The sequence below is a fragment of the Achroia grisella genome, unplaced genomic scaffold, assembly GCF_030625045.1.
Source record: "Achroia grisella isolate CSIRO2021 unplaced genomic scaffold, CSIRO_AGI_Agris_v1 utg902, whole genome shotgun sequence".
Lineage (NCBI taxonomy): Eukaryota > Metazoa > Arthropoda > Insecta > Lepidoptera > Pyralidae > Achroia > Achroia grisella.
Genome location: NW_026713060.1, coordinates 905,291 through 917,913, shown reverse-complemented (window position 1 = coordinate 917,913; position 12,623 = coordinate 905,291). Strand labels below are relative to the sequence as shown.

At 32.4% G+C, this 12,623-nt stretch overlaps 1 protein-coding gene across 1 annotated transcript in view; it reads left to right on the top strand.

The window, feature by feature from the left end:
* Positions 1 to 12,623, top strand: part of LOC131853454 (uncharacterized) — a 55,748-nt gene that overhangs the window by 12,256 nt on the left and 30,869 nt on the right. Inside the window, exon 2 of the mRNA XM_059204348.1 lies at positions 9,192 to 9,565. Coding sequence (XP_059060331.1) covers positions 9,446 to 9,565 — 120 coding nt within the window. The 5' untranslated portion in view covers positions 9,192 to 9,445. The remainder of the gene's footprint in view (positions 1 to 9,191; positions 9,566 to 12,623) is intronic.

Here is a 12,623-nt window from a genome sequence, read left to right as displayed (position 1 = left end):
CACAATGTTAGTTACCATATGCCTCTGATACGGCTTGACCGATTTTTATGAAATTTTATATACATATTCAGTCTGAGAATCGGCTACTATCTATTTTTCATACCCCTAAGTGATATGGGTTGTCCACCCCTAATATTATTTTTTTATTATTTGGGATTTTTTTATTTCTATTTTTTTATTATGTGACGCATAATCAAAAAATAGAATTAAAAAATACATACAACCCTGAATTTTCACCCTTCTATCACCAACCCCAATTTTTTATAGTGTTATTAATTTATATGGCAAAACAACGTTTGCCGGAACCTAGCTAAACTAGTTAAACTATAATAGAATATGATTTATCCGAGTATAAATTTCATTCATTATCTGCGTAGAGCAAGAAAGATCCATCCATCCTCACAAAATTATGCGCTTATAATAGAATCCGAGTTCCATTTAAATTAATAATAATAGTATACCTCAAAATTAATCCAACTTTATTAAATCGACTTATGAATAAATATATAGATATTTATTAGCGGAATACCTTATTTGTTTGTGCAAAAGAAAATTTTAATTACGTGCGGATGTTTTTATGCTGCGCTTACGCAAATGTAGTAAGTAGTACGTAATTGTGATAACATACGTAGCCGGTGACAATGACAACGCAGTCAAACTGGCGACGGCGAAGTTAAATCAACAATTTTATACGTCGTGTATAAAATAATCAATTAAAAAGTAATCATATAGCACATTTGTACCTAATTACGTATCGAAATTTTGTTGTTAAATAAATCTTATTAATATTATGAATGAGTGTGTGAGTATGGATGGATGTTTGTTACGCTTTCACGCAAAAACTACTGAACGGATTTTGCCGAAACTTTATAATAACATAGTTTATATATCAGAATAACATATAGGCTATAAATTTTACGCGGTGAAACCACGGGCACAGCAAGTATGAAATAAATATGTCAATAATTCTAATTACTTTGTGTGATTGGAATATCAAACACGCTAGTTTTCGATGATTGCTTTCGCAATAACTAGAGTTTCAATATCATATACGTATATTTATTTCATTCCTATGAATGAAGAGAATATTTTATAGAAAGTATTACATATAAATATGATAAACTTATTAAAACCCTAAATAAATGGGATAAAGAAGAAGCCGATTTTGATAGGTATATTTCTTTTCTTTTTGTAACAACTTCCTACCTATGTTATTCGGAATAACATTTAATTTTTTGTTTGTAAACCGATTGCATAAAATAAACATTGCAATGTTAATTGTTACACAAACATATGCATTTCTCCATGCGTTTATGAGTTTTATGTTTGCAGAAAAACTGGAAAAAACACAAACAAATATTGTTTTCAGTTCTATTACATTAATAAAACAAATTCTCATATAGCTTCCATGCACAGTTACATTTTATAGATAGAGTGTCTATTTGTAACCAGAATAGATTTAATTAGGCATGTAATTAATACACACATAATTTCATAAAATACAAGGAGGAAACCTGTGGAGGAAACGGTTTTGCATTTTGTAAAGTATTTACACACCTGACTTGGCATATTAGTATTACGAATGCACAACCACCGCTGCCATTTCACGTCACCACGTACCACCGAGCAGCCGTCAAATGCCTAGGTCACAATACTCACGAAATCATAGAAAATGAACCGAACTTGCTCACCTGCCCTTGAGTGTGTCCTGTATAAATGCTGTTGTCAAATTTTATACGTACTTATTGTCCGTTCGATCTCGTTCGCCCACCTTGACGTTAATAGGCCAGTCACGACTACTGGTGGCTTAAGAGCCTTCATAGTACTGATTCGATCGCGCAATGACTGAGTTATTTGTCATTTTTTTGTTAATTTTTGCAACAATTTTTCTGAAATGTTATGTAGGTACATGTTAGAAAAAATACTGCAATTATTGCAGTCATTGCTAGATGTGTGAGAGCCTGTGGAAATAAGATTTCCTTTGATTTTTATTGAAACTTCAAATGATAAGAAATTTTATACATTTCAAATATTGTGAGTAATGTTAAATATGACATTATGAACATAAAATCAGGTCTGTTATTCCACAGTTGTGAATTCATGGGGAGTTAACTGTGATGATTTCCAGAGGAGAACGCATGGAGATCGAGCATATAGTACGTTGCTAGTAAAGGAGCTACAAGTTTTTATTACTAACAATCCACTCCCTCCCAGAGATAGGTGCCTATTACCTACATCTAAACAAATTGATTGCCTCAGATAATTCGGATGTAAAATCAGTGACACACATTCAAAAAGAAAACTAAAGTAGGTATCTGCTTTAATTTATTCTTTGTCGGAAAATTACATTGTTTCATGTACTTGCAATGTAAATTTATAGCTGTATCTGATAATGATAACGTACCAGATGTTTTCAATGATAGGAAGGCGCGGCTACTTGTAAACCTTGGTTACATTTCAACGTTTATGTAGGAGTACCTACAGTTATTGTGAGTGAAATTCCAAAACAGATTGGAATGCCTCCCTTTAATCTAGAGAAATGTTTATTAATAAACTGCATTTTACGCCCCTACAAAAAAGGCCATGGCACGTACTTAGGTGTTATTAGGTGACTCATGGATTTATCATGATAGCACCTAAATCCATAACTTCACGTGTAATTTAATTTGTCCGCTTAATGACTTACAGCAAAAACAGTAAACGGATTATGAATATGGAGTTAAACGTTTAAAACGGAATCCAAAATTTCGTCATGGAAACGATTCAAACTGAGATCTCTCATGGACAACAGGTTTTTCTCGTCAAGCTTTATACGATTTTAGTCAGTGTTATTTCTTATTTTAATCTTTTCGATTTAAAAGCATTCCGTGTAATAAAAGTCTGGAAGAAATTACCAGACTCTGCAGACGTAAGTACACAAACGAAGCCCGTCAATATAATAAGCGCAATTAATGTTTACGACCGAAAATTAGATATTGCGGAAATTGTTGGTGATTTTTTTATTTCGCACCTGACCTCCGGGCTTGGTCGTTGAACCTCGAGCTTTGGGCACCGAGAAAATATCACGTAGACTGAACGGCGCTACGTCACGCTCTGTTGGATAGTTACAAGAAATAACCAGCCACGCAGATCTTTAAAAATTACTAAATCTAACCAGAAAATTGACGTCTTCTTCTTAATCTTAAATAATTTGTTACGTGATTGGCTATTCTATTTCATAATCTTAATATTAGTATGATCAAAATATGATTGGTTTCTCCATATGGTGACAAAGATAAAATTTTCCCCCTTTTTTCATATTTAAAATTGTCGTACAAAGTATCGACATAACATAACAAGAAATAGTAAACTCTTTCTTTACCAAGCCACTTGGACAGCATGGTAATAAAGATTAAAACAGAAATTCATTGGATATTACTATCAAATATGTATTTTAATTAACAATATTATTAGAATAATAGTAATGATAATCTTTTAATGTGATGAACATTTATTTCAATATTTACATTGATATACATTACACAAACTACACTGAAATGTTATTATTTTCATCATCCAGGATACATTTTTGAAAATAGTTTACTACATATGTGTGAAAAAAGATTACAAAGCCATTAAAATAGTATAATAGATATGTTACCTATGTTTTACTTGAAATTAAGTTGCATACAAGCCAATAAATAAGGCCTGCTTAGCTTATCAGCTCTGACGTGGTTTTATTTTTAGTCGCTAGCTCGCTAATGTTTATCGCCACGGTCGCAGATTAAGTAAATGACTTCATACTGATTTAAAAGCGTGTTTTACCGTAACGTGTAGTCAAGAATTTGAAATTCTTAAATCTTTACTAAAATGGATATTGTAATTATCTTAATTTAACACTTCTGCTTCTTCGATACCTGTTATTAACATCACTACAATAATAACTTGGGCAATCTTGTGGTCAACTCTGATTGGCAATTTACGATTCTCAGGAGACAAACCGTTATGTACTTTTGGTTCTCTTTCGTGGGTTGCATGTTTAAATATCATTAATTTGTTTTTGCGTGTTGTTACACACGATTGCGCTCTTCGCAATGCTTGGACGGTCACGCGTAGGTCTGTGGAGACCAAAGGAAATGCGTTAGCTTCTCGTCTGCATACTGTGTTCTTATTTACGGTAATGCACATAGGTTGGTATTTAGGGCAACCACACGTCTCTCTAATTTCTTATGGCATTTCTGTATGTAAATAGTACACATTCTTTTACTTTATTCGTATTATCCTTTCCATCTATTAGTTCAATACCTAATATTTATTTATGGCTGACCTTGTAGTGACGAAGAGTTAATATACAATTTGTCACCACTTCATTTTATACCTATAATAATATCTTAAGAACCGACTAAAATAATAGCATACAAATAGACCAGTGCAAGAGAGGCAAAATATAAAATAATAATAAATTTTATACCAAAGTACTTGTTCATCTTGAACAGACTATATCCTCCTCTTATGAGGAGAAATCCATGCCCTATGAGGGATGATAATGGGTTGTTGCGATAATGAAGAAGCTATATCGGTACTATGTGTGTATCTGTAGATATATTGATTTATGTCTTTACTGCAAAATATGCGTCTAATGATCCAAAATCATATTACATTGAATTGAGATTACAGACGCTATGAGAGGAAAATCCATATCCTGTTTATGTAAGCAAATAATTAATCATCCATAGTCGATCAATTGGCGTCTAGCTTGTATTTCCTGCGTCGTGGCGCCTTCATTACCACTAATAACATATTCAATGTGCACTTGCGTGCCGAATAGGTTTTCCTGATAGAAAACTGCATTATCAACTTGGATGAAGTACCCATTCAACCTAATATAAGTGTGAGTATTGTTCGGGCTTTTTCCATTGTGGCTCTTGATTTGTGTTGTTGAGTTTGTGTTGTGGCAATTGGAATTTTGATTACTTTCGTTTAGTGTTCAAATATTTTTATTCTCGAAATGTTAATCACCTTGCTTTCGAATTGTGTTTTCTTCTTTATTGTATTTAGGTATGTAGTGAATTTCTATATATATTTATAGTGATAAATATATAAAAATTTACATTTTTATCTGATATTGATATCACAGTATTGCTATCATGGTATTTTTAATTAGTATTTAATAAATTATGTAAATTACATTTTTGGACTTTGTACTGATACCACAGGTCATTAGAAGTTACATTTGGAAAAATAGAGTGTCTTTGTCGCTCGTTATTTTCTTTGCTGTAGTTTCGACATGTATCGTAGATGACTCCGTATTATGGAGTTAACATAATTCTGTAATCTACACACTTTCTGACACTTCTCTCTCAACATCATCATATGTCTGTTACCGTAATTGGCACCCTAATCTATTACTTATGGAGGTCATCATTCTTACCATCGTTCACATGTAAATTTATGACAAATTGGTACTTTTAAATTGCATCGGCTATTATTGGAATCCAAATAGCGTCACGGTTTCGTCGCAACGGGTCGTGCAGAGTGCCGTGCGTGTTGTTCTTTGTACCTACATACCTACTTAATTTAAACTTCATTTAACTTTGTCGTAATACGCTTGGTGTATATTAATTAATAAGAATTTAAAATTATGGAGGAGATTTTTCTTTGTAATTTAAAATATTTTATGTTTATTCATTACCTAGATTACTACTTCAGGTGAATATATCTATATTATAAAGACAACCACAAACACGAAGTATGTAGCGTATAATATTTTAATATTAATTTGCTGTCCTTTAACAAAACACGAGTAGTTTAATCAATGTAGTTGTTACGAAAATTCATAGCCTTGTGGTTTTCTCATGGTGTGAATGCCTTTGTTGGATCATAATAATAAAAACCTCCCGTGAACGTTCCCTTTGTTCAGCGAAGGACTAAGAAACAGTTCTTATATTCCTGTAAACTTAATATAAGCAGTTTATTATGGCGATATATTTTTTTTTATTCTTCGACTCATTCGGAAAGCAGACTCATCATAACAACATTGAACAGAAACTTGCGTGTTGCAATTTTAAATAAATAGTGAGCATTACATTTTTGGGATTCTGTTTGAATATATAATCTAAAAAGTAAATAAATGTAATAGCTATTTATGTAACTAAAGAAATTAGTTCTAGTCAGAGCATACGAGGAAATACATGCAGCACCCGTTCATGAGTATAACGTGACAGACGAGTATAAGGCTATGAGGTAAAGCACCAAGGTGATCAAATATAGCTAATCATAGTACTTACCAAGTGATAGTGAATTAAATTTGTATGAGTATCATACAACAACAATGAACTTTTTGTCACCACATATTGTATAACATGGTCATCGCACGGGTCACACGATATTGCATAACTGTTGTTATCAAACCGTCACAAACTTAGTACTGTCGCTTGTAAAATTGAAATCACACCTATAACAATAGCATTGTGTCTGAAGTCATTTGAATTAGTTGCAAGCCCATAAGGAAACGGTGAGTCACGATCAGGGTTGCCAAAAACAAGAGTGGTCCGTTGCTACTACGTGAGCCGGTGCTGGCAGGGAGTCAACCGTGCCATCAGATATGTTGAAGCAAAAGCAATCATATATGTCAAGATAAATTTTTTTAATGTAATTGGAATGCAAATCAAGCTCTCAATTGTATACCTTATATACTGCAAAAGAGCATAAAATCAGATACTTCGTCGAGGACTTTCGCACGGCTGGCAACCCTAGTCACCATAAGGCGGTTTGCTTGAAATCTTAGATGTATTTACGGTAAACTCGGCCATTGAACACAGCCGTCGTGCGCCTACGTACACGTGTGAAATGTATTACATCGGCATCATAAATATAAACTGGCTGGCTAATTTTTTAATCTATATGCAAGTCGAAAAGTATATCGACCAGAACTGTGTGATGTTCTGTATTATCAAGTTTGCGCTTTGTATAGCTAAAAATATTTTCACTAGCAACATTCATTATAACTGAATGAATAAGGATAAATTTAAGTTTTATTTTAAATTTTATGTGTCATGGTTTAAAACCATCAGATCAATAAGTACCTGTTTAAGGATATTTCCACCTCATTTTGCCACTAGAAGGTTTGTTTTATATATTCGGGTTTGAAAGGCAGATTTATTACAGACAAATCACTAATAGATATGCCACACTGTTAGATTGACTTTTAGAGATAAGTCCACCATTGCTCACTTTGTATATAAATAATTTAACTACTGTATTTCAAAGTGCAAAAAAGAATAAAGAAATTACTGGGAATGAAGACTTAAAATATTATTCCAAAGAAATGACGACGTCGTATCAGTGACAACTATAGAATGGATAAATAACTAACTTTATTACAATGATAACATGTTTAATATCAAATAGTCAATAATCTGGCAAGAATCTTAAAAATGTCCCCAATGACATAAAACATCAGTCTGATAAGAATCAATTTCTTGACTGACAAGTCTCCAGTATTCTCTAAAGTTGATATGATGATATGATAGTTATTGTGTAAGACACTTGTAAGAGTAAATATTGATAAAGATAGGTATGTAGTTGATTATATTGTTATTATCAGCCATATTTCTCTTACTGATGATTATGCAATGGTGCGCAGCTATATACCCTGACAGGGCACGAGTAGTAAACAATAGGACGAAAATGAAATCCACACCCGCAGTTGTGAATACCACAGGAATTTACCACTATGGTATGTGTGGTATAATAGATTATACTATATATTAATAGATTATATTACATATACTTTCTTATATTCGTCTCCAAATTAATATTTTATTACAATACAGCAATTAAACCATACGATAGAATACGTAACAAAAATAGTGACATTGGTACTTGTTTTTTTACAATGTGAATCAACAAGTCGATGATTAATAAATACAACCTTAGACGGTACACCAAAGACAAATTGAAATTTTATAAAGATTTCAACTTTCGTCACATTGAAATCTTTTTTTTTTTACTTTGGTTGTTTCAACCATAAACACCAACCAGTTCTTATCATATTTGTCTATGATAAGAGATTATAGTCATTTGTATAAATAAATGAGTTTCAATCTAAACTTCTTTAAATTCAGATTTCTCATTTCAATTGTTTCAATTCAGTAGCAGGCTGCAACTGCTATTGTTTGTAGCAATGATTTATCCAATAACAGAATTACTAGCATAGCTTCTGAATTTGTACAATACGAGGTTATAGGTGTAGCTAATCTTAAAGTGACATAATTTTACTTTACTATCTATTTATGTATTAGTTAAACTATTGCTTTCAAAGGTACTATAAACAGTGTATACTATATACTATAATACTACAAACTGCTACTATAAGTAGCAAATTCTATGGTAGATCATACGACATTAAACTGTGATAATTATACCTACACTCTTTCCATAATTGATGTTATACATTTATCACATTATCGTTTCTTATCTATATTACTTTGTCCTTGTACAGTTGCTACAGCATTAAAAGTAGATCAATGCAATGCAAAAAATCACGTTTTGTAATACTAATGAAATAATTTAATTCAGTTTATCTGATTCTCTTGAAATTGCAAAATTATCTGATGTCTGGGATAATCGTTATTATCACTTAAATACTCAAGTTTCGTTTATTTTTATTCAATTGTGCTACCCGTCGATAATTCTTTTGTAAGATTAAAGTTAATTTAGATAAGAATACAATTAAAATTAACAATTTTGTGTTAACATTTATCTCCTATGTATCTTTTTTATTCGATGTTTACAAATTTTTATTACTCGTGTCTGAATTAACATAAAAATAATGTATATGTTTCAAATTCTACTTAAGCTTAACAATATATCGATTTCTTAATTTAGGTACTGATATAATACTTACATTAAAAATTAAATATATAAACACCATATTGAATGCGATAATGTAAATACAAGTTTACACTATTACATTAATTATTCATTCAATTGCACTGTCCCTAGTTACTTCGCTCTACTTACCAAAAAAAACGCTGTTAAATTTGAAGTTTTAATAAATAAAACATTTGATTTGCATTCCATTTCATGCACAATGAACGGTTTTATAGTTCATGAAGCAATCGATGACAAAAACGGTTTCGTTATTTTTTGTCTTTAATATAAGTATAGAGAGAATTTAAACACTTGTTCATATATCTCTATTGTTACAGGCTAACCAGATTAGACATTCCGGTTGTGTATACATCGGAAAGAACCTTGGAAGTACGTTGCTGACTTGACCACGCATCGACGTACTGTCACTTACGCAAGCTTATCTACCGGAAGGACAACTAAAGCGAGATTGGTTTGAGTAAAGGGGAGCATTTGTGTGATGTGCCGGGAACATCACACGAAAGTGCAGTTGGACGTCACCTGAGAGAATCAGTGGTTTTAGTATCGCCCAGGATCTGAATGAGGCGCAACGATGAAGTTCTCGTCAGGCTCGAGTTCGAGCAGCCTCGCCAGCGACTCAATGTCGAGGAAATCGACTTTGTGCATCTACACGGAGGTGGACGGTCCTGGTCCACAGCTACATGTCGAAAGGGTAAGTTGGCCTTACATTGTCAACGTCATAAATCTTGCCAATGAAAGTACTTAAAACATAGGTACCTACACGGATGATCGTTGTGGGTGACATTTAATATACACTATCAGTTATGATAGCGTTACATAGCATAGGCTCGTAAGAACTTGCAAAAGCGAAAGTAACCAGTAAGATAACATAACCTTAAGACAACCAAACAACTGACCAATTTGCTTTCGATTTTTCACGACCGAGTATAGTACATTAACTTTCAATCTCATACAACGATAATAATAATATCGCATTAACAAAAACAATGCAAAAAGCCGCGCGTCCGGGTTGGAGAGTTGGGTTCGTTTGAGAGAAAGTAGCATGTCATCTGCCAGCGGTTCTGTAAGGCTCCATTTGGGACTGATGTTATTTTGCAACACCTTAAATATTTATAAATATTTTTCGCCACCTATATGGATATGCAACCATAAATCCTCATTTACATTTATAAAGCTGGCCTTTTGGCCTTGCAACTTTTACCACAGTTACCCTCGTAAACGTTGATGCAAAAGTATTCGACTGCGCATATTTCAATCTCATTTGACACCTACTTACCTAATTACATAGCCCACATGTCTGTAATAAATATTACACATTGAAATAATGTAATATGTTCTTATAATAAAATATGTATAGATATTTTTGTTTACAAAGACTATTGTATCACTGATTACGTGAGCATTGTATATTTACGTGTTGTGATTGTTAGTAAAGGTGTTTCATAATTACTTGCATTCCTAACGTAAATTGTTTTGCACTCTTGTATCTTGGTATAATCCTCTTCAAAACCTCATTATTAACAACCTTGAAATATATTTAAAACCTCTTTTGAATATGAAATACTTTATGATGATCTTTAGATGGTATTAAGTCATGCACTTGAACGACGAAAAGATTTACAATAAGCGTTTGATTAATGACTTGGGTGTCCTCATCGAGTTGATTGGCCAACAGTTATTATTGTTGCGTGTTGTGTTTGTGCTCCAGAACGGTGTTGCGAGAATCATCCTCGATGTTGTCATATATCAAGGCTTTTTCTTAAGTGTTTTAAGTATCACACGTGATGATCTGAACTGTATTGTCTGCACTTTCACGACCGTACTATTTGCATCTAACGTAAGTCGATTTAATAGTTGAATTACATGCAACGTCTAATGTAACATCAATGAATTCTGCAAACTCTAATTTGCAGAATTCATTGATGCATTTATCATGACGTAGTGATTAGTAAATTGATATAGATATCCTCTTATTATGTTATTTTCTAAACACAGTGTTTAGTTAGTCTACGATGTGAAATCATCGTTTTAAAGTTTCAATGTTTTATATTTTCAACATAATACTATTTTGTTAAAAATCCCTCTTCTTAAGATCAGCGTTTTGAACATTTCTACATAAAATGAACGATTTACTAACGTCACACGAAATATATCGTTTAACAAAATTTGTAAAAGTAACTAAATCTAGACTCTCTACATAGTTCCGCAATCTTGAAGAAATACCAACAGCCTCTGATTTATTTCCATACATATTCAAAACACGAATATTAATTAGTATTACCACACCGTAATCAGGTTTCACAAGTTAGGAGCCATCGTGATAAATTCTCCCCGTTACAATACAATCAGGCATAATGTCTATGGAGATAAATGATCTACTAGTACGTAACACAGTGGTCCGAGATTCGATTATCTTATATCATCTGATCGCTTTCTCTGTCGACAGCGTAGGTGTTCAATATCTAATCAAGGTATCAACGAATGTAACTCGACATCCATTGTTCTCTATGCAACGGCTAATGAACTTTTACCAAACAAATATTAGATGAAAGTCACGTTCTTAATGATTAACACTTTTAGAAAACTGTTTAGCCGTAATGGATATTTATCTGTGTTGTAATCGTTCGCAGACAATTTATTATTCGTTTTGTTTCAAACATTAATAATGGGGCGCGGTACGTTGGTTTCATTGTTTTTTTTTCTTTCTGCAATTTCTTAATTAGCTCTTTAGTATTATGCAATTAGACGATTATTGAGCGGTTTCTTTAGTGAGTAAATTATGTTTTGGATTGTATTATCTAATTTAAGAAATTTTTCCCATAGAGTTCAAAGCCGTTGTTTTATTCTGAAATCTATATAACGAGGGTGATATAGAGATGATATAGAGACAGTATTGTTATATTTCAATTTAGATGATCGCAGTATTGACATCCTCACATTCGAATTGTATTTATGACCGAGTCCGTTTGTACTAATATACATTTGCTAAAATAAGTATTTCAGTATGTCTATCAGTTGTCCCATAGCACGAGCTCTGCTTAGTTTGGGGATAAATAGAGCTGTGAAAGTTGTTTATTGTTACTAGTTGTTATTATGAATAGAATATTCACAAAAGATGACAACTGCTAACCTAAATTGAATTGGTTTAAAACATTCGTCGCAGCTATCTCAATTTCGTGCCGCTTGTTTATCGGGGTGTATATTTACGCTCCTTTTATTCTAAAGTAATCTGATACAAATAGTTTACCGCCAGCAGATATCGCTATGTTGCGGTTAAGCTTGCCTCTGTGTTGCCCCCGTGAAAAGGGGCCTATAGCAAAATAATATGCGCAGACATTGATTTATTGATAGCCGGCTATCTTATCAAATAATGTGATAAAATTATTTCACAACGTAATACTGAAAAGATCAATGTTTTAGTCCAAATTCCAAATCTCTAAAGATTCCAGTATAAGTTATGAAGCAAACGTTAGTCTTAATAAAATATCTACCTCCGACTTTATTTTTGGGATAAAACAGTATTATAGTTATATTAGCATTCCGAATATTGTAATTAAAATGTAAGCCAAGTAAAACGTTGGCTTTTTTCTGTAAATTATCTTTTTAATTACAACTTTTAACTTACACTTATTAAAAACAGAAATAAAACGAAATGGATTGTGAACTCAGTTACAACATAATATGTACTTTCAACTTTGTTTGATTGAAAACGTCATACGATTTATTCATTTTTATTTTCTTTTATATTG